The following is a 22,083-nucleotide window of genomic DNA, read 5'->3' as shown; positions in this document are numbered from 1 at the left end:
CAGCCTTTTCCTCCTTGGCGAGTTAGTGGAGACAGGCTTATCTTCCTCCTGTGGTGCAGCCATCAGAAGCCAAGTATCAGTTGATGTCGGACAATCATTGTCTCCAGATCATTTTCTTGTAAATATTGTCAATATCTGGTATCAGGGTCAAATCTTAAGAGCTACAGAAGAGGAGTTAGCTACGACATAGGTATCCAGGAATCATCCATCTGTGATGCCAACTAAAGTAACTTTTTAAAGCTAAATGGGAACCATTCAAGAAATACATGTTTATCAATGATGTCTTAAAGAAAGTCACACCAGTGAACTGGTGGAGGTCACTTATTAAGCATTTGGCTTTAGAGACTGTTGAAGTGATGATTTCACTTTTAACAGCACTAGTTTCTTCTGCTGGCATAGAAAGAATATTCTCTTCCTTTGGACTCATTCATTCCAAATTGAGAAAACGTTTGGCAACTGATAAAGTAGGAAAGCTGGTTTTTCTTTTCTAAATTATGAACAAACAGCAAAATGAAGATAAGTGAAATACAGAAGGCAGTATTTTCAGTTTTTCATGTGTAGACCTGGCTAACATTCTGAGTTTTAAAAAGATATTTTGTTTAACCACATCAGTTAGCAAGCATGGATGTTTAAGCAAATACAAGAATACATATGCTATAATGTTATTGTTTTGGTTAAATAAAATTTGAATTGTTATTAAAATAACGATTATTTTTTTCAATAAAGTACAGCAGGAAAGTTGTCCAGTTGTGCATGATTAACCGATTAAATTGGAGATAGTTCACCCTGCAATAATTTCATAAGTATTTATCTATGTATTTCTAATAGTAAAACCAAATCTGTAATTTGATATAACTGTAAAATTAATCTGTAAATTTATTTATCAAAAAATGAAATCTTAATCTGATTGTAACAGCTAAGGCTGTACCAGCAAGAATGAACCTTCGTGTAAAAAAAACATGATTTAAATCAAGTCTTACTGACTAGTTATTTAAATTGTGATTTAAATCAATTTGATCAAATCCACCTTGATAGAGATCAATCAACTGAACCTCAGGGAATATGGAAAACATCCTCATAGCTTTAGACAAAGTAGCTAATTTCTTTTGCATGCTCCAGCATCACCAACGTAGGTCAGGCTGATGATGTGTCCATGTTCTCAAAATTAATAATACCTAAGTTGACAAGAAAGATGCATTCAATTACTCATAATATAGTTCGTATCATACTTTCTGTGATCATACTGCCTGTCAGAAGATATTTCTGTTGTCTTAAACATCTCAACAAAAGTGTTTAGATTCTGAAACGTCTTTCAATGGAGGAAGAATTCAAGGATGAGGACCTAATAGCACAAAAAAAAGTGAGTTCCTATTGAAATCACTTAAAGCAGATCATAACTGCACCTCAGCAACAATGTAAAGAAGATGTCTGTGCGTATCTCACAAAGGCATTTGTAAGATTGGACCTTATGACCACTGTCTAAGAATTCTGTACCCTTTTAAATTCTGTTAACATTGAACCTGATGAAGAGTTATGGTGAACTCAAAGAGTTGCACAGTGTTTTGTGCCAGTTTGGTTGGTCCTAACAAAAGGTATTAAGACAGATTTTGCTGTTGTCATGATTTTGAGCTGGTAACCTTTTGGCAAAATACTAGAAGTAAATATCCAGTACTCTCTGGCAGAATTCTCAATGACTTTATTCTATTTGCCACTACACAACACTGTGAGGTTGGCTTTCATACAGTGGTAGCTGTTAAAACCAAGGCAAAGAATAGATGAGTTTTTACTCATGACTGCCGATGTATTCTAGCTGTGAAAAAATGCCACATCTCACCACTTATCAAGAAGCAACTTCAATAATCGCACCAATAATTTCAGTTACAAGTTCATACATCTGATCATAAGAACTAATCAATTTAGTTTAGCAAAGTAAATGCTACATTTTTAATAACAGGTAGATTAACAAAAAATATCACTGTTATTCTTTCTTGATTTTCTTCATTTGCCAATTATAAAGAAGAAGAAGAGTTTGGATTTATACCCCCCACCCCTTTCTCTCCTGTCAGGAGACTCAAAGGTACTTACAATCTCCTTTCCCCTCCCCTCCCCGCACAACAAACACCCCGTGAGCTGGGTGGGGCTCCAAAGAGCTGTGACTTGGATAAACACTGTTCAGGATAAACACATTGTGAAAGAATTCAGTGTTTTTAATTGTTATAAACTGTAACAATATCCAAATTTATGTTGTGATTGTGATCACTTATTTTGTGATTGATTGAGAGTATTTCAGCCAGGCCAAATGGAATGCAACTACCTCTTTATTTCTTAGTAAAGAATTGCCAAGCACAGATATTGACCTGATAACTAGAATAATACACTTTATTTTGTTTACTACAGAATTTTTCTACTTTCTCTTTGCTTCTTAGATGGCAAACACAGAATGCACAGAATACAGCTGTTAGCAGTGCTTTCTAAAATACTGGTTATATATTTACAATTTTCTTTACAGAAAATGAAGACTTTTATACTTTTACATTCCATATCTATGCCAAATAATCAATTTAATATGGTAAATTATAAACAATACATTTTGTGTTGTTAAATTAGTAAAAGAAGATTAGGTTATGTTGGGAAAATAAATATATGTATTTCAATTTCTTGCAGAAAATGCAAGAAACCTTATCTCCACCCACAGCTTCAAAATTTCTGGACATTTTACGTCTCTACTTATTCTCCCAGTATCAAAGATGCTGTTTCCCTCTTCCAGGAAAACACAGAAATAATTTATATTTTTTCCTGTTGGGCAAATTACATTTTGAGGTGTTTTGAGGTGGTAGTTTGCTTTGAGGGGTAGAATGGACCTAATGTGCCTAAATGTGACAAACTAATACATCACGATGAGCTATGGTAGGGTGGTGTACTGATTAAGAGCAGTGAACTCTAATCTGAAGAACTAAGTTTGATTCCCCACTCATCTACATGCTATCTGCTTAGTGACTTTGAGCTTGTCACAGTCCTCTCAGAACTCTCTCAGCCTATGCAGAGGCAGGAAATGGCAAATCACTTCCAAATGTCTCTTACCTTGAAAACCCTACAGGGTCACCATAAGTCAGCTGTGACTTGACAGCACTTTATTCCACACAGCATATCATAACGGGGTACAGCAGTCCCTATCTTCCTAGTGTGTTAAATTTGTTTTATTTGTAGAGAGTCTTCGCATGGGAAAGCATTAAAACTGTGACCCATTTTAACCGCCAGTCTGAATTGTGCTACTTATTCTACCACCCCAAAATTCTACCATCTTATTCTGTATCATATACAGACCAGTACTTAGGCATGATATAAATATAAGGCAGATGAGACAAAGGAGCTTTGCAAGGGCTCGGTATCTTGTTTAAACTGTGTTGCAACCCACAGAAAACAGCAACACACTTAGTAAAAATAAACTAAACAGTAAAAACTAAACAGCAACACACTTATGGTGTGCACTGGAGATCTGTCATCCTCGTGGATCTATTGCACTGGCATGCTAAGCACTCACTGGTGCTGTGCATTGGTTATACCAGCGGAACCGAGCCCACGCAAAGTCTCATGCGAAGTATCTTTGCCTTAATAAATGTTATATTTAAATGAAACATTAGAGACACAGTAGTTCACATAACATTCAAGATCCTACCAACTATTTGATGTTTCTGTACCAGCTGTTCTAGTGTGATCCACAGCAAGGCCTGGGAAATTCGCTTTCCCTGGAAGCATGTTGGTTTTCAGCCAGGCCAACTGGAATTCAACTTCCTCTTTATCTCTTAGTAAAGAATTGCCAAGCACAGATATTGGCCTGATAACTAGAAATAGTGATATCAGACAGAAAGAAAAAGGAAAGGTGTTAGACCAAATAAAATTTTTTCCATGATTATTGTCTTTTGCCACCATGGCCGTTTTTTCACAGCCAAATTTCCCTGTGGTAGATCCCAGATCTTACATGCTGCGGGGCTTTTTTCCCTGTTTCTGATTCTGCATGGCTCCCTGGTTCTTCCCGGGAGTTGGGGCAGGGCCGGTCCCTTTCGCCCCAGCTGTTTCCAAGCGAACCCAGGACTTTCCCATTTGAACTGCAAGCTCTTCCACAATCTCTTCCGCACATGCACGGACAATCTGTTTCCTGCGTTCTGATTGGCTGATTCTCCCCCCATTCCCTTTCACTGTGGGGAAAAAAACACAGAGGGATAAACCGTGGATCCTAGAAAAGCGGGGTGTGGGTGCACTGGGAACAACAGGGAACCGATTCTCTCACACAGGAATCTGTCAGAAAAGAGGGGTGAACAGGCACAGGAACGGCAGGGCGTCTATTCTCTCTCACACACAGAAGAATTCTTAGACAGAAAAGCAGGGTGTGAGGGTGTGCCGGGAATGGCAGGGCACCGATTCTCTCTCACACACTCAGGAATTCTGTCAGAAAAGGATGCTCCTATTGATTTGTGGGGTGGGCCAGAGCTGCAAGGCAGGAAAAATGGCCCTGGTTCTGCTGCCGTGGTATTTTCACGGCCGCAGAAGCACACAGAGGCAAGCGGAGTCACACTGGGGTATTTCAAAAGGTGGTTTTTAAAAGCCATGGGGAAAAGGGGAAATGGTGGTGCAACTCAGGGGCAGACCCAATGCAGCTTCGAGGACCGTGAATAATTCCAGGCTGCACTGGGATATTCCCTGTGCTAACAATGGTACAATTTGGCCGTGGTAAAAAAACAACCCATGTTGACTACTTTGGGGGGGGGGGGGAAATCCTCTCTTGATTTAAGAAAAAAGGTGGTTCTGCACTGCAAGTATATAGAGCATTGGATACCTGACTGGTTGGTAGCCACTAAAAAGAAGAGTGCTTTACATGGAGAGGGTGGGGTGCCTCTGGCTCCATGTTAAGAGAACTCTTTCCACCAAGTAGTGAGGCCTGGCTGTTTCTCACAGGGTATGTGCAAAAAAAAAAAAAGGCAGGATGCGTTGTATTCTCACTCTACATATGCAGCTGTATCCTGGTTCAAACCCACCTGAGGTCATGATCCACAGGCTGAAGACCAAGGTAACAGATCAATCAACAAAATATAACTGTATCTGACAACACTGGCAGCATGCAGGCTACAACTCTCATCCAGATTTAAGTTTCTCAACAGTAATCTTAATTGCCTTGAACTTAACCTCATTTCATAACCTTACATAATATTCTATTACTCAACTCGTCGAATAATGAGGTGCTTGATGGGTAGCGTTTTTACAACACCAAAAGTAGCCTAGAAAGATTTCAAGTCGTGCATCACAATTTCCATCATTTCCTTCAAATCCACACAAATTACACTACTGCTGATAGTGGGCACAGAAACTCGCTTCGAAGCCTAAACACAAAGACATACAAGGGCTTGTTTCAGCTGGACAAACCTGAAGACCCATAAACTGGCCCTAGGATTCCTGAGAGCAAGGGCTAGAAGACATTCAAGCAAATATGAACAGGATTGCATACTGTTACCGCCTCCCCTCCTGCAAAAAGCATTCAGTCTGGGGGCAAGCTCATAAGAGGCAAGAATGGTTGAAGAGAAAGGGGGCGGGGGGGGGCGGGGAGGGGGGCAGTTTCAGCGCCGAAGGAAGGAAGGAAATAAGAGAGGATACAGTGCAAAATATTTATCGAGAACCATTTCTATTAGGCTTCTCAGGAGACTTCCGGCCAAATTCAGGATAACGTGACACCCACTCCCTCGAAGCTGCTATTCGTCGTCCCGGGGCTGCGGGCATCGCCAGTCGAATCCCCTCACCCCCTGCATGCATCCTCCCCACCCCCTGCTACCGCCACAGCCTCGGTCACCCCGCCTCGCCCCTTGTCCCAGCCCTCAGCCAGGGGGCTACGCGCGCCCGAGCCTCGCTCGTTCGCGCGCTCCTCCTCCCCTCCCCTTCCCGCCTGTCCCAGGGCTGACATCACGCCCGGGGTTTCCATCGGACGAGGGCGGGGGAAGGAGGTTGTCCTCAGCGGCTGCGGCGGCGGCAGCGTGATGGCGGCGGCCAGGCGGACTTAAAGCAACGGCGGCGCGCGCCCGCTTACCCCGGGATGGGCCTTTTTAAAACCCGTTCTCCCCCCCGCCTCTTTTTTGTCTGAGGGGCGGTTGATATTTAATTTCTGGCAGGCCGAGCGTGGTGGCGGCAGGGAGTGCGAGGCAGGAATCCAGACAGGCCCCGGAGCAGCTCGCGGCTTCCTCCTCGTCTTCAGCCCCCGAAGGCCGGGCTGCAGCGCCCGCCGTGTTGTTTCCCACGGGAAGGCCGAGGCAGCCGGGCAGGCCTGGCCGCGCTCAGGTAGGAGAGGCTTGGCGGAGACTGTGAAGAAAGAAGCGCGGGAGACGGGGGGGAGAGAGCCAGGCTGTCCTGCCCGGCGGAATGCGGGGTCCGGAGCTGCCGCCCGCGCTCTAGACTGCGCAGCCGGCCTGGTTGCCCTGTGCAGGCCTCGCCGGGGCGAGCGAAGGGCGGAGAGAGGGAAAAGGAGCGAGCGAGCAAGGGAATGGGTTCTCCGGCCCAGGCGGGCAGGAAGCCCGAGGCGAAAGCTGCGGCCTGGAAGAAGAGGTGAAAAGCAGCGGGAGGGCTCGGCTGTGGGTAGTCGTTGGGAAAGGGGAACGGCGGCAGCAGCGAGGGGACCGGGGCGAGCGCGGAGAAGGAACACCGCTTTTGTTCAGCCCCCGCCGGGCCGGGCCTCTCCTGGTGAGCCGGCTCCCTTGCGGAGACAATCGCTGCGGCCGAGAGAGAGCCGGCCACGCTGCTCCTTGCGGTCGGCTCCGCTTTTTCCGCTTCCCCCGCCATCTCCCTTTGTTTACCAGGCGGCGGCGAAGAGGCAGTCAGGAGACGCAGCGGGGCTTTCGCAAGCGGGCGAGGGAAGAGCTGCACAGGAGCCGTCCTACGGGGAAGAGCGAGGATAGCAATGGGGGTGGGGGGGGGGAAGCCGCCCTGCAAGCAGTTTCGAGAAACACCCGCCACACTAAGGGGGGAACCAGAAGGAAGGGAGAAAGCCCATTTGTTTTGGCACCCACTAAATCCACGAGGCCCGTTCCTCATTGGCTGACAGGCTGGCTATCAGGGACTCTGTGCGGTGCCTTCCTGCTGTTCTTAACAGTGGCCCCGCCTTTTGCCTGGGTTCCCTTAAAAAAGAACCGCTCACAACTCAGCTGATTGAAGTATGCGGGAATGCACCACTTTGGTGCTGTGGCATTCCTAAATTCGTTTGTGCAATGGCCAAGCCGGATGGCAAAAAGTTTGGTTTTTGGATAAGCATCTGGAATTGATCTTTGGTTTCCGAATAACGGAGCTGGCCTTAATGTATCAAGCTATATTGTAGAAGTCGTGGCCAGGGTCTTTGATCATGCACTTGTTTGAAAGAAGACGAGTGGAAATCCCTTTTGTACTGTTCTATCATATTTGTGTTTACATTATAGAAGCTATCCCCACTGCATTCTCAATTGGAAATAATTGTAATCTTAATGGGGCGGTTATATTACTTGTATTATATGACCATATAGGTCTGTTTATTAAATGGCATGTATATGGTTTATTCACATTGTACATGGGAGCTGCTGTAGAAGGAAGACCCAACATGTTTTCATATAGTTTATTTCTAGTTTCAACAAAGATCACGAAAAGATTTAAATGCTATAAATACATATTATTTCTCTCTCCCTCCCTCTTTCTCTCTGTTTCTTTCTTTTGTTTTAAAGATAACTTGGACAAAAACTGCTGAACAAAGTAGAGCAGGTTACATGTGAAATATCTAAAGTGTGCAGGGGGAAGGACACTGTTAAGTGGACATTTTATATCCAGCTTGAAAACTGGGGGAAAAAACCTTTATTTATATTTTTATCTTGGTGAATTTTTACAATGAATGGGCACAGTGATGAAGAAAGTCCACGGAACAGCAGTGGAGAATCAAGGTAAGAACTTGCATTTAAAGACAGGCTGGGATTTTAGGATTTCTTACATTATTGTGAAAGTCAGATTTAAAAAAAACCTCAAAATTAAAAAATCTGTTTTGAAGTCTAAAACCAAACCTACTTACATGCGGAATGAAATTCACTGGCTTAAATACATTGATCTTTGTTGTAGTTTATCCTTTTTATTTCATTGCTTCAATTCTGTGCGGGTTGATGGTATGGATATAGTTGTAATACCTCAACTCAAATATGCATGTCTACTGATAGTCTAGGTAGGGCATTTGGTAAAGCCTGTTGTGTGCATTTCTGCTGGCTCAGAGCTTAGACATTTGTACAGTAGATGCTCTTGGTTTTTATTTCAGGCAAAATCCTGTTCCACTGCTGCTGTCATCTCCTTTCATTTGACTCTTTTTGTCTGAAATGATGTTTAATATTCTGCTTGGTATTATGCTTAGAAGAGAGTGGTACTCCCCACGTTTGCATTGAAAAAAATAAGGGAAGGATGCATATATAATAAACTAAAATCAGAGTAGCCAGTTTAGTTATGTTGTCCCACCTTGACCCAAATAAGGCCTCCAGTCTATGATGTGTTATTTTATGTACAAAAAAATAATTGTGTATGTGGGCATTTGCAGGCATTTTAATTATTTAAAAAATACACATTTTTGAATGGAAATGATGACACATGAAACAAAAAATACTTTTCATAGAGTAGCGTCAAAGCTTTGCTAGAAATGTGCCTTGGGCACATGTCTGATATTCATGTGTTCTAAAGATACATTTTGCAGTTTTTCTGCTAACTTCTTAAGAATGTAGAGAGGCAAGAACAATGGAAGAAATTGCTCTAATAAAATGTGCAGCATTTGTTTCAGTGTTCACTGAAAAAGTACACTAATAATGTGCTTCAGTATGTGAAATATTCCTTGAAATCTTGGTACTGAACTTGGTGTTCACACTTATGGATTACTTATTCTTGTAGAAATAGGCAAAAAGCTTTACTGGCTCCTTCCTATGTCTACTTAATTAAAACATGTAAGGTTACTTTTGAATTCATCCTTGGTTTTTAAAAGCCAGCTGGAGTAATTACTACGAATACCTTTTCCCACCTATGTCTAATTTGAAATTGGTTGTTTTTGAATCTGGTTATTTCACCATGCTGGTCTATGCTTCTATAACTGCAACATTTGGTTGTTGTCACATGCTGTGCATTGGGATGTTCTTGAAGGAAGTCAATAAGCTTCAAGTTGTTGAATGCAGTAGCTCACTTTTCAACTAAAAGTGGGCAGCATTTGCATATAACACCAATTTTGCAAGCATTGTACTGGTTGTGTATCTGGTTTGGGGCATAGCTCAAGAAGCTTTATTACTTGAATCTATGAAAGATGACCACCCTATATATAGCTCCATTTCCTACCTTAGGGCAACCCAACATCTACTGTTGAAAGTTCCTTCCCTTAGGAGGTACTCCTATTCTTTACGATCTTTAGCCTTTTCCTTGATGGCGTTGTTTTCCTTCCACTATGTTGTTTTTTATTTTAGCAACTATTTCAGCAACTTTTTGAACTTGATGATCTGTTTCTAACGATATAATAGTGTCTTCTTTTTTTTGGACCTTGATGAATTTTGTTATGCTTGTTAGTTTTTAATTATGTGCAGTGGTGGTTGCTGTTGCACACTTTGGAGGCTTACTTCATTTTTATGTAGTTTGGTAGGAAGCCACATTGAGCTGAGACTAAAATAGGATTTACATTTTTACATTTTTGGCCCAGGTTCTGTGATGGATGTAGATAAGATCCTGGGATCTGTGATGATCAGTACTTGCACCCTGAATCCTTTCCCATCCTGGCAGCTAGAATAATGTAAGGACCACATTAACAAATCCTTGGTCCACATTAACAAACCCTTAGTATCTATTATAAACCAAGTCACCGACTCAGGGCACCTTCCCTGAGCACTCAAAGAGACAATTATCCATTGATCACCCAGTTTCTGATCTATCCTTTTTGGCCAGAGTGGTTGACAGAGCAGTAGAGGACTAGTCCTAAGTCTTCTTAGATAACTCAGCTGCTCTAGATTCTTTCCCCACAGGTTACAATTCTATACCCCATGCTTCTCAATGTAAAATCCTTCGGGCAAGTCATTCATAGTTTTGGAGCTGATTTCAGTCAATATGCTGATGATACTCAGCTCTATACATCCATATTCAAATCCCCTAACTTCTGTGGTGAACAAATTGCAATGAAACCCTGAAAAGACAAAGGTGATATTGATTAGGAAGGCAAAGGTCTTGAAGAACACTGACCTCCACACTGACGATTGAGTTCAACTGACTCTTACTCAGTGGGGGTTATAGTGGATCCCTCATTATTACTGGAGAAGCAAGTTAATGCAGTTGGAAAGAATGCTTTCTACCAACTCTGACTAGCCCATAAAATTGCCCCTTACCTTGGGACAGGTGACCTCATCACCTGGATCCATGCCTCAGCAACACCAACACTGGACTATTGTAGTGCACTGTACACTGATTTCCCCTCAAAATCAATTTGGAAACTCCAACCAGTTGCCTTGGCTGTTAGTGGGAGTTAGAGCAGGCATATTATTCCCCATCTGCAGATACTCTGTTGGCTGCCTGTTACTGGGCTAATTTTAAGGTGTTGGCTATCGCATGCAAGGCCCTTCATAGCCTTGACCTCTCTTATCTGCAGGAATGCCTCTCCCCCATGCCGCACCAGGACAACTTTGTTCATGTTCACAGGGGATTCTGCTGGAGTAAACCTGCAAACTTTCCACTGCCCTGTTCCTTTTCAACTGGTTGCAGATAGCTCAAGTCATGGGATCTGTCAGTAAAATTTATTATTCATAACCACATATCTGAGAATGGTTAAAGAAGGTAGAGTTTTTGTATGATTTCTGATTTCTTCAAATTAGGCACTAAAGTGATGGTGATATGGATCAAATACAGGACACGTAGGAATGACTAGTCAGCTTACGTGTTAGAACTGCGAAAGTTCCAATTTGAGAATCCTTTGTATACTAGGTAGAGTAATTCTAGGACAGTGATGGCGAACCTTTTCGAGACTGAGTGCCCAAATTGCAACCCAAAACCCACTTATTTATTGCAAAGTGTCAACATGGCAATTTAACCTGAATACTGAGGTTTTAGTTTAGGAAAAATGGTTGGCTCCGAGGCGTGTGTTACTCGGGAGTAAGCTTGATGGTAGTTGGCGGCTTTGCTTTGAAGCTACCATGCAACTCTTCCAACGGGTAAATCGCGGCCCTAGGGGGTTTACTCAGAAGCAAGCCCCATTGCCAGCAACCAAGCTTACACCCAGGTAAAGGATCGCACTTTAGTTTTTCACATGAAAATCAGTGCGGTTTAACAGCGCTTAACAGGGTTACTTACACTGCTTCCCCAAAACTAGGGCCCTTTCCGCACCACAACAGTGCGGGGGTGCGTCAGCATAAACAATGCCAACGCGCCCCCTCAGGACTGTTCACATGGACGGTCCCAGGAGGTCGGCAGGCGGCCGTTGCCGAACGCCTACCTTGTATCCTGGCTTCTAGCTTGTCGCAGAAGCCAGGGGACACACCCCCGCAGCCTGGAGCGATGGCTCTAGAGTCACAGGCCAGGGGGGCATGTCCCCTGGCCTCTGCGACAAGCCGGAAGCCAGGAGAAAAGGTAGGCGTTCGGGGAAGGGGGTGGGGAAATGGCGCCTTCCAGCCGCTGCTGTTTGCACAGCAGCGGTTGGAAGCCGCTGTTCCGAAATACCTCGCTCAGGGAGCGAGGTTTGGAAACAGCGACTTCGCGCCGCTCAGGGGTTGGGAGGCCGCCACTGCGTGGCTGTGCAAACCCCTCCCCCGGGACCCTGTTTTTAGCATCCCTGGGACGCTGTATTCCGCCCGTGCAGAAACAGCCTAAGTCTTAGATTTAATGCTAATAATCGAGCCCAGTGGCCCAGGCCAGCCTAGATGTGGGGGGCTCTGTTTGCACGTGCCCTCAGAGAGGGCTCTGAGTGCCACCTCTGGCACACGTGCCATAGGTTCGCCACCACTGTTCTAGGAGGTAGACTAATTTGTCATTCCTCAAGTAAAACACTTCATAATGTTCTGACTGAAAATGTCCTTATCCAGGCCAGTTTAGTTCACTCACTCCCATTCCCATGCGTCGGAGGGCTTTGGACTTTTGCTTTGCTTCAATTCCATTCACTTCAATGACTTAATGTCCTTTCAGCTTTAGTCCAGTTGCGTGGTTGAGAATAGCACTACTTGTACATGTCCTCCACTCTTCCTCCAGTAACTGATTGAGTGCCATCCAATCTGGGGTTCCCTCTTCTGGCACTTTACCTTGTTTCAAAAGTTAGTGCTCAAAATGCCATTCTTATTGGTAGATAGTAGAAAATAAAATGAAGCATTCAGAATTGTCCTTCAGTCATAATTGCGTATTATTGTTTGACATGTGATGCATGAAGACATACCAATCTTTTCACCTTTTTTCCTTGAACCACTTTGCTAGCATGAATGGGAGAGGTAATTCAAAAAGTTCAGACAGGAAAATGTTGTAGTTTGCGTGTGGTGATATCTTTGTCTTCTTTCTGTAAACAGCATTCCCCCAAAGGCTTCTCTAAATTTTTCTTCTAGGAGCTTCATAAAAGAGAATTTGCAGTCTCTTTCAGATAACCTAAGAAAAGCCTTGTCAGATCAATAGTCCATCTTCTCCAGGATCTGGATTCTTGTAGTGGCTAACCAACTACTCCATTACTAACCAGTACATTGATCTCATATATCTTCATAGGGCTATTTACATTCCAGTATATAGTATAAAGCATTGTAGGACTCAAGGGAAGATGGAAAGGAGGCAGTAGATAGAGGTGAAGGGGATGAAAGAGTTGGATATGGAGGAACATGGAGCAGGACCTATGCATACTAGATGAGAGAAGTTCAAGAGAGAAAGAATTGGTGCTGGTTTCTGTCACCCCAGTTTCAACGATGATGCTATTTGATGAATATCAGGTGATTGGAAAACTAAGTGTGGATCAGTAACTTTCTGGTTTGAATCTAGATTCTGCTATAAACATGTGGAGTGACCTGGCAAGTTACTTTTGGCCTTAGATTCAGTCTGCAGTGTAGACATAATACTACAAATTTACTTCAAACTGTGTCATAAAGAGTTGTATGGAACACTATTGCAAGTTGGTAATGTGAAAAATTGGTGAGGTGAGTCACTGACAATTGATACAACCCCCCCCCCCTCCCCAATAGATCAATGAGACTACATGAATAGCTTCCTCTTCACTAGCCTCACTAGTGCTGACTGCTGAACAGGAAGCTGTTCTTACAAACCCAAACTTAAGTTGTGAGGTGAATGCTCACTGGTGTATGGGAGATCTTATCCAGAAGGATTGAGGTTAAACACACATTCACTTAAATCTAATTTCAACTGGTATTCCAGGATGCTTTAAACTTTTCAGTTATGGGGAGAAATCCGTGAGGATTGGATGAAACACTTTGGCTCATTCCGCACATGCAGAATAATGCACTTTCAAACTGCTTTTAGTGCTCTTTAAAGCTGTGTGGAATAGCAAGATCCACTTGCAAACAGTTGTGAAAGTGGTTTGAAAACGCATTATTTTGCGGGTGCGGAAGGGGTCTTTTATTTTCATCTTAATTACCGTACTTGGTATTGCAATATTTTAGTGGTTTAGGAGGTGAAATTATAAAGCTAGATTTTAGAGCTCAATTTCAGGCTTTTTCATGTGATGAAGGTCATTTTATGGAATAATTTAAAAGAATTTTATAAATGTGAATTCTGTAATAAGGATTGTGGAGACAGCACCTGTAGGAAATAGTTTTTTAACCTTGAACATTCTTTATTGATCTGAATGGATTATTATGGTATACTTCTAGAACTGATGTAGAACTACTGGCAGATTATTAGTGCATATTAGTGGGTTCTGATATTTTAATTCAGGATTTCCTTTTAATTTTGTTCTGGCAATGTATTTATGTACTTAGCAGCCCACCCGGGGAGGGCTGAATCCCCCCTCTTATTCTGGCTGATTTGTCCTCCCCAGGACACTTACCCTGACAAAGGGGTGAATCCACCGGTGCCAGGCCACTACAGGGCCCTGGAATACCCAGCTGCAGCATCCAACTGTGCAGCGGTGCTACCATGCTGTCTTGAGCTATGGAGGCATGATGGGGGGCATTTCTGGGCAATGGAGCCAACATTGGTCAACTTCCACTGCCCTTTCAGTCGCCTTGCGTTGGCAGAGCCAGCCTTGGAAATACGCCACTATTTTCATGGTGTATCTCCAAGGTATTAAACAGGTTAGCATGTTCTTTGATTGCAAGGTTGCTAGATTAATCTTCTGAGCCATGGTTTGAATGTAGCTTGTTCAATCTATACTAACTTTTTTCTGTGTATGAGTCCAGTAGCACCTTAGAGGCCAACAAGATTTTCAAGATGTGACCTTTTGAAAGTCGGAACTCTCTAATGTATCTTGTTCGTCTTTAAGGTGCTACTGGACTTGAATCCAGCACATCTTTTGATTCTCAAAAACTCATACCCTGAAAAATGTTGTTGGTCTCCAAGGTCCTACTGAACTCATATCTATCATATCTACTGCAGACCAATACGGCTACCCTCAGAAACTTGTTTGTTGTGATAAGTGAATGCAGAAATCCCATTTTATTCAGTTTCCCACATAAAGAGAAGGAAGCACAAAGTAACTGAAAAGTTTGCTACTCTAACTTGTGTTTGCTAAAGACATTCCTTTCTGTGGTTTATAATCCTTCCAATAGTTTCTCTAATCCTTCCCCAATGCTCCGTGGAACGTTGCAGACACTGAGTGAAACTGAGAGCTGCTTGGGAGAGCTCTCCCTGCTAGTGTAGCCCCTTATCTGTGCCGCACCAGTACAGCAGCCACACACCTGTTGACTCCCACACTTCCTGTGATGAGCAAGTAAGAATATGTGATCACCAAGCAAGAATATGTTTCATAGGTTTCAGCTTCTTTTGGAGTTGGGGAGGGGGCAGTTATAAAATAATGGTTTTTTCCCCAGATTTTAGAACTCAGATTTTAGATTTTAGATTTAGATTTTAGATTTAGAACTCAGATTTTTTTCCAGATTTTAGAACTCAGAACTATTTTATTGAAATAGCTAGTCTGGAAGAGGCGAGAGAAAGAGGCTGATGATCCTTAGTCAAGGGCAAGACGCTTGGCTGCCCTTAGCTTCTCGCATTCTTCCCATTTGACATTAGCCAACAGATAGTCAATGGGCTGCATGCACAGTGGGCCTTTGTTTTGTCAGCAGCCCGGAAATGCAAGGGATCTTAGGATAACATATGGGGATTCTGTTTGGAGATGAGAAAAGAGACAAGCAGCAGTCTCTGGGATTGGTTTACTAATGGCAGTCAGTTTATATATGGTAGACTCATCAACAACTTGGACACACACCTTAATGTGGTGAGGGGGTTTGTGTGTGTCAGTACCATCCCATACCGATCAACCAGGGTAAATAGAGAGGCCAAGAGAGGTGCCCACCAGTCAGCAAAGTATTTGAACAGACACTGTCCAGGGCAAGGCATTGGGCTCCAGAAAGCTGCCTTATGACCCTGGAGAGATTACTGATCCCAAGGTGCACAACTTCAGGTGATCCATAGAGAGACAGGGGTTGGCCAATCGGTTCCTCCCAACTCTAACCCTTGGTCACAAGCCTCGACACTATCTAACCCTTCCTTAAAGATTTCATGGAAGTGGTTATACCACTTAGCCCTAGAGATGCAGGCCCTGTTCGTACTGTTGGGACAGAGGGCTCCAGAAACCATCCTCCAGAATTTTCTAGAGTCGTTATTTCTAATTGCCGTAATGAGGGAATTCCAGCAGTGTTTGATGATTTCCGTCCTGTTGTTTTTGATCTGTAAGGCTAGTTGTTTTTTCAATGTGAAATAAGATGGAGGTAGGGCACTCCAATTACATGTTCTGTATTTATTATAAAGGTCCCATATAAATCCTTTTAATAATCTACAGGTATCACAGAACCCAAAGTTGATCTGGGCAATTCATTGATTAGGGCTCCTCTTTGGTCTCCTACAAAAGGTATCCCTAAGTTTCTGGGTGAGGATCACATATTGGCTACACATCAGGCCAGGATCTTCAATTCCCAAGATACTAGATCTAATTGCCAGCAGTTCTTCTGAATAAAGCAGATCCCGAATCGTCCCAACAACCCCTGGACAAATATTCAATAGAATCAGAATCAGCCAATTCACATGGGAAGTCAGTTTGATTAAAAAATTGTAATGGAGAGTGGGAAATGGTCACTCAGATAGTGAAATATGATGTGGAAGTCTTTTACCCACTCCAGTCAGTTGGAGGATATTAAGGCATAATCTAACACGCTGCTGCCCTTGTGAGATGCAAAGGTAAACTCCCCAAATCTATCAAATCTAAGGAGCCCGTTAAGAATTAATAAATTGAAGTGGGTAGAGAGTGTAATGAGTTTTTTCCCAGCCTGGTTGGTTGAATGATCGCGAGAGTTTCTTGGAGCAAGAAGAAGCTCTGGGAGCAATTCCTCATCCAACCCCAGGGACACAAGAAAATCCTGCTCATTCCCACCCACTCTGGCATTGAGGTCACCCATGAGTATTATTGTGACCCCGGGATGCTGTTCTTCAAGGCTCTCTAGATAGTTAAAGAGGTATAACCATTGTGTCTGGAGAGTGTCTCTGGCAAGACTAGGAGGAAGATACACATTTGTTAATATAAATTTAAAAGATTTCCCCTTAACCAGGATGGCTTGAGCCAATTTGTGGCAGGGATGCAACTCAGTTATGCAAAGGTTCAAACCAACATCAATCATTATAACCAACCCAGCTTGGTATCTCCCCATTGCATTGGATTTATAGGCATCTAGACAAAAGGAAAGGTATCCAGGAAGCTGGATTGGCGTGGGGGACCAGGTTTCTTGTAATAAAATAAAATTAAAACCTTGTGTGTCAGTAAAGCTAAAAGCAATATTGTAAGGAGCCTACACTTTGTCAAGAAGCTATCCTAGGAGAGTTACTCAAGGGGGGATGGTCACAGCTGAGACACCACACTAAGACTTATCCACATTCAGGGATCAGCAGCCACATCAGCAGAAGAGAAGGGACAATTCCAGTAGTGATAGGTGCAGAGAAAATTCCCAAAGGGTAGCTACTTGGCAGCAGTAGTAGTGGAAAGTGACATTGGTGATGTTCTGTAGACAGTGCCACTTCAGCTAACCCTGGTTAGTACTGTGCAGAAGAAGGCAGTGATAAACCACCTCTGATCAACTCTTATCTTAAAAACTTTATGATGAGATAGTCCAAAATGAAAAAAGATATAGTGGTTGAAGATGGAATCCCCAGATCAGATGGCACTCAGTCAGCTACTGGGAAAGAGAGGAGGGCAACTACAAGTAGCAATATTCTTAATGACACAGCTGAACTAAAGTTGAAGGACATTCGGTTGTTGATGTGAATGGATGAAAAAGGAAAGTCCAAAGCTGTTCAGCTCATATGATTGGAACATGGGGATATGTCAACAAATACGGAAAACAGAACAATGGCCCACAGACCAGAAATGGTCAGTTTACATTCCATAAAATGGAGGCAGCAAAGACTGCAACAACTATCAGACCATCAGATTAATTTCTCATGTGAGTAAAGTGATGCACAAATGTCACAACAAAGATTGTTACCTTATATGTTACCTCACCCACCTCACAGGGTGTTTGTTGTGAGGGGGGAAGGGCAAGGAGATTGTAAGCCCCTTTGAGTCTCCTACAGGAGAGAAAGGGGGATATAAATCCAAACTCTTACTCTTCTTCTTCTTATATGGAATGAGAAGTGCCTGGTATTCAAACTGGATTCAGAAAAGAAAGCGGCACTAGAGATCATATTGCAAATTTACTTAGGTTACTGTTGCATATGAGAGAATTTCAGAAGAAAATCATCTCATGTTTCATAAATTACAGCAAAGTTTTGACTGGTGGATCAGGAAAAAGCTACGTGTGGTTTTGTAGAAAATAGGTATGCCACAGCATCCGACTAGGGTTACAGCTGGAGCAGGGCTACAGCTAGGATAGGATATGAAGAGACAGAATAGTTTCCAGTTGGCAAAGGTGTTAGACTGGGATGTATTTTATCTCCTGATCTGTCCAATCTGTATTCAGAACATCTAAGAAGAACTGGACTAGATTTTGATGAAAGAGTGAAAATTGGGGGAAGGAACATTAAGAATTGGAGATATGCAGATGACACCACATGACTAGCAGAAAATAGCAAAAACTTGAAGTGACTACTGATGAAGGTTAAATCAAAAACTGCCAAAACAGGATTACAGCTGAACAGCAAGAAGACAAAATAATGTCTGTTGGAGGATTACACAATTTTAAGGTTGACAGTGAAGAAATTGAGATTGTTCAAGATTACACGTGTCTATTATAGTGTGCTTCCTAGTACTAGAATTTTACAACTGTGTGTATGTGATTAAGCAACCAGAGCACTAGTGAAAGAGATATATAACTTGAATGGTGTCTGATCAAGAAGAAAAACGTACAGCTTTTAAGGACACAAACTTATTCAACCTGAATAAGAAACTGGGAGAGGTTTTCTAGAGCAGCAGTATGCTTTGAGATGTTTCCTTCATACTTTTAGAAAAGAATGGAAAATGTGTTTGTTAGTTCTGTGACATTAAAATTACTACAAAGTAAAGTGTTTTTGGTTGAGACGTCATCATACATTTACACAATTATATTTAGAGTAGTAATGTGAAATTCTGAGTTGCAGGAATTAATATTGGTGGGGGAAGGGAAATTGTATTCTCTCATTTTGCTCTCTCACTACATTCCTACTATGCCTTGCCTGCAGCCCCTGCTCAGCATCCTTCCCCCAACTTGTGTGGCTGCTTCTTCCCCCTTACTTTGGCGTCTCCTTTACGCTCAGTTGTATGGGATTGCTGGACATGGAATCTTACTCAACATTTTTTAAAAAAGTTTTCTGAACCTCCTTTGGTCCCATTGTGTGTTTTTTGTTTTGCTTTGCTTTTTTGTTCTGCAGATGGGCTCCATGTTCAGATTTAGATATATGAGATACCTTAAATAGCACTAAGATTTTTAAATTTTTTTAATTAACAGACATTAAGCTGGCATGCAAAAATCCACATAAATCTTTGAAATAAAAATCTATATTGTCATACCTTGCTGATAAAATGGCACATAAGAATAACAAAATATATAGGAAAAATGTAATATTTGGAATAGTCTTTTGTGTGGATGGATATATGATACATTTCCTATTTCTTGCAGTGCTTACCTGTAATATTGTTCACATGTTTTTATATACCAGATTGTGTTGTTTGGCAAACTTATATGTCACTTCTCCAGATAACTTTATCATCACGATACATTTCCAGAGTGATCCTAAGACCACTTTCCAGAGACTAAGCCCCATCCGTATCTGCTTAGTTTCAAATCTAGAACATCACGTGTTCTAGATTTGGACTACCTTAATTTGTTTGGCTTGCTTTTGAACAACTATTCTGTATGAATTAGTGATTCTGTTCTCTGATTTGTTGTAAAGTAATGTAGCCTTGAATTTTTGCACACTGGTTGAAAGGAGCATAGTAGAAGGTCAGACCCCTGGAAAAATAATAATCTGAAGTAAACACACACTTCATAGAAAAATTTAATTAATTTTAGTTATGAATTCCAGCTTATCTCCAAAATGCAGATATCAGTTCTCCTGGAGAAAAGGGATTCTTTGGACTCTATGGCATTTGGACTCTATGGTATTGTATCCCACTGAGGTCCCTGTCCTTCTCAGGCTCCATCTCCAATTATCCTGGAGTTTCCAACCTGGATCTGGCACCCCTCCCACCTCAGTGGCCAGGAGGATGGCAACCTTAGTTTTAATTGATTGATCAGTTTTAATTGCCTCATAAATAAAAGTAATACTGTTAAAACATACTTTTTTAGATAATGGCATTCAAGGTCTTAGAGGAGAAATCCCATTCTATGCAACTTAGTACCTTACCTAAAATTCTGACAGTTTTAAATTTCTTGTGTACTCATAAATCTGAAATAAAGGTATTTTGGACTTACTCTAGAAAATAGATTACAACCAGGACATGTGGAAAGCATCTTATTTCCCCACTGTTTCCCTTTTCCTTAAAGCTCCTATAGTTTCTCCCCTTTTCCTTCTTCATTCTCTCCTTCTAGAATTGCCACCCTCAAGGTACGGCCTGAAAATCTCCTGAAATCTCAATGGATCTCTCAGCTAGAGCAGTCAGTTGCTTCCTATGATTGCCCATTCCAGATTGGGAAATTCCTGGAATATTGGGGTTGGAGTTTCAGGAGGATGATGTTTTGGGAGGGAAGTAACCTCAGCAGAATAAGATACCACAGAATCCACCCTCCAAGGCAGCCATTTTCTTCTGGGAAATTGATCTTGGTCATCTGGAGATTAGTTGAAATTCTAGGTAATGTTCCCCTGTAGGTTGACAACCCTGGTTTCCCTTGAGGCTATGCCATTATACCCTCCAGAGGTCCCTTCTACTCCTCAAATCCCACCCAGGCTCCATCTGTCAAATCTCCATGTATTTTCTAACTTGGAGTTGGCCATCCTATCTGCTTCCCACCTAGCAGTAAACTGACCTTTATCTGCTCCCTTAGTTCACCCTCTGATTTAGAGGGCATCTTCACAGATGGGTTATTCCTTCCCATTCCTCTGGAAAGCAGGACTAAAAGTTATTGCCTCAAATTATTTTACTCATTGTAGCGATAAAATACTTCTTATAACCATTAAGCTGAAGAAAATATATAAATAAAATAGTAATTTGTTCAAACTAACCTGGTATCCTGCGCCAGTATCTTGTGAGGGTTTCTTCCTCAGGACCACATAGACCTTTGAAACTGCTTTAGAGCTCAGACACAGTACTTTAGGAGAAATTAAAAAGGGATTTGAAATTAAATTCCAGGTGGCAGCGATATATATGTTGGAAAGAAAGGAAGAAATAAACCACAATAAATCATATTTATTTACAAAGAAAAAGAGTGGTAATCGCAACCTCATTTCCCCCTCTATCTCACACTGTGTTCTATTTCCCTCCTCCTGACAACCCCCATATCATCTCCCCTTTCTTGCCTCATTCTCTTCTTCTCATCTATTTACCAACTGAACTTTTATCTGCCTCCTAACTTAGTGTTATTTTTTAATTTTCTTCTTTTAAACCCCACATTTCTCCACAGTGGAGGCCAAAGCAGCTATCTTGTTCTCTCCTTTTTATCTGTTCAACAACCCAGTGAGGTAGGTTAGGCTGAAAGTATGTGACTGGCCCAAAATTTCTAGTGAGCTTTCACTGCAAGATGGCAGTTCAAACCTTGGCCTCCCGTCCTTGACTTTGAAGTTTTAACTGCTGCACCTCTCTGGCTTTCATAGAGTGGCTGCCCTAGACGAGTCATGGAAGTTGGGTGACATCAAGTCACCCAAAGGTTGCTTCTAGATTTTCTGCAAACCTTTTTCAGGTGTATATAAAGATTTGTCTTCCTCATTCACAGCTCCAGTCACTAGATTTAAGTATCCAAAGATTTAGCCAACTTTGGTGTTAGTATACAAGATTTGCTGCTTGAGAACTTGTAAAACTTTTTCAGTTAATTCAGAAAAATATGAACAGGACTGTTTTGGAATCATGAGCTCAGCTTTCCTTTCACATGATCTTGCAACAAATGCCTATATTGCAACCACACCCTGTTACTGTGGAAAACATCCTTTTAAAAATATCCGTTTGTGTTCTTATTACAACACTTCATGTGGTAAGATTTTTTTTGGTATTATATTCCTGCTATAAATTGAATCGGCAACAGAGACTTGATTTAACAATCTCAATTGTTTAAATTTTTTTTAAATTAAAAAGACCAGTTCTTTAATCAATGTTGCAACAATCTGTGTTGCTTTAGCACAACAGCTTGACTAGTTGGGTTAATTTAGGGTATTGAATTTCTTTATAACACTGATACTTAGATTATTTCTTAATTTTGAGAAACATTTTCCGGAAAATAAGCTCTGAATGTGGCATCTTAATTTTTATTATTGAGGTGAAATGTCTAGTGTAGAAACTAC

General features: G+C 41.9%; 1 protein-coding gene across 2 annotated transcripts in view; it reads left to right on the top strand.

Moving 5' to 3' along the window:
• Positions 1–5,960: 5,960 nt before the first annotated feature.
• The window catches only part of CHD1 (chromodomain helicase DNA binding protein 1), an 85,657-nt gene continuing 69,534 nt past the window's right edge, over positions 5,961–22,083 (top strand). For both annotated transcript variants that reach the window (XM_048502938.1, XM_048502937.1), the window contains exons 1-2: positions 5,961–6,321; positions 7,728–7,940. In XM_048502938.1, the coding sequence (XP_048358895.1) occupies positions 7,888–7,940 (53 nt within the window). In that variant the 5' untranslated portion in view covers positions 5,961–6,321; positions 7,728–7,887. The remainder of the gene's footprint in view (positions 6,322–7,727; positions 7,941–22,083) is intronic.

Source organism: Sphaerodactylus townsendi, linkage group LG07 (assembly GCF_021028975.2).
Source record: "Sphaerodactylus townsendi isolate TG3544 linkage group LG07, MPM_Stown_v2.3, whole genome shotgun sequence".
Classification (NCBI taxonomy): domain Eukaryota; kingdom Metazoa; phylum Chordata; class Lepidosauria; order Squamata; family Sphaerodactylidae; genus Sphaerodactylus; species Sphaerodactylus townsendi.
The sequence above is the reverse complement of the archived record's forward strand: the minus strand, read 5'-3'. Positions and strand labels throughout refer to the sequence as shown.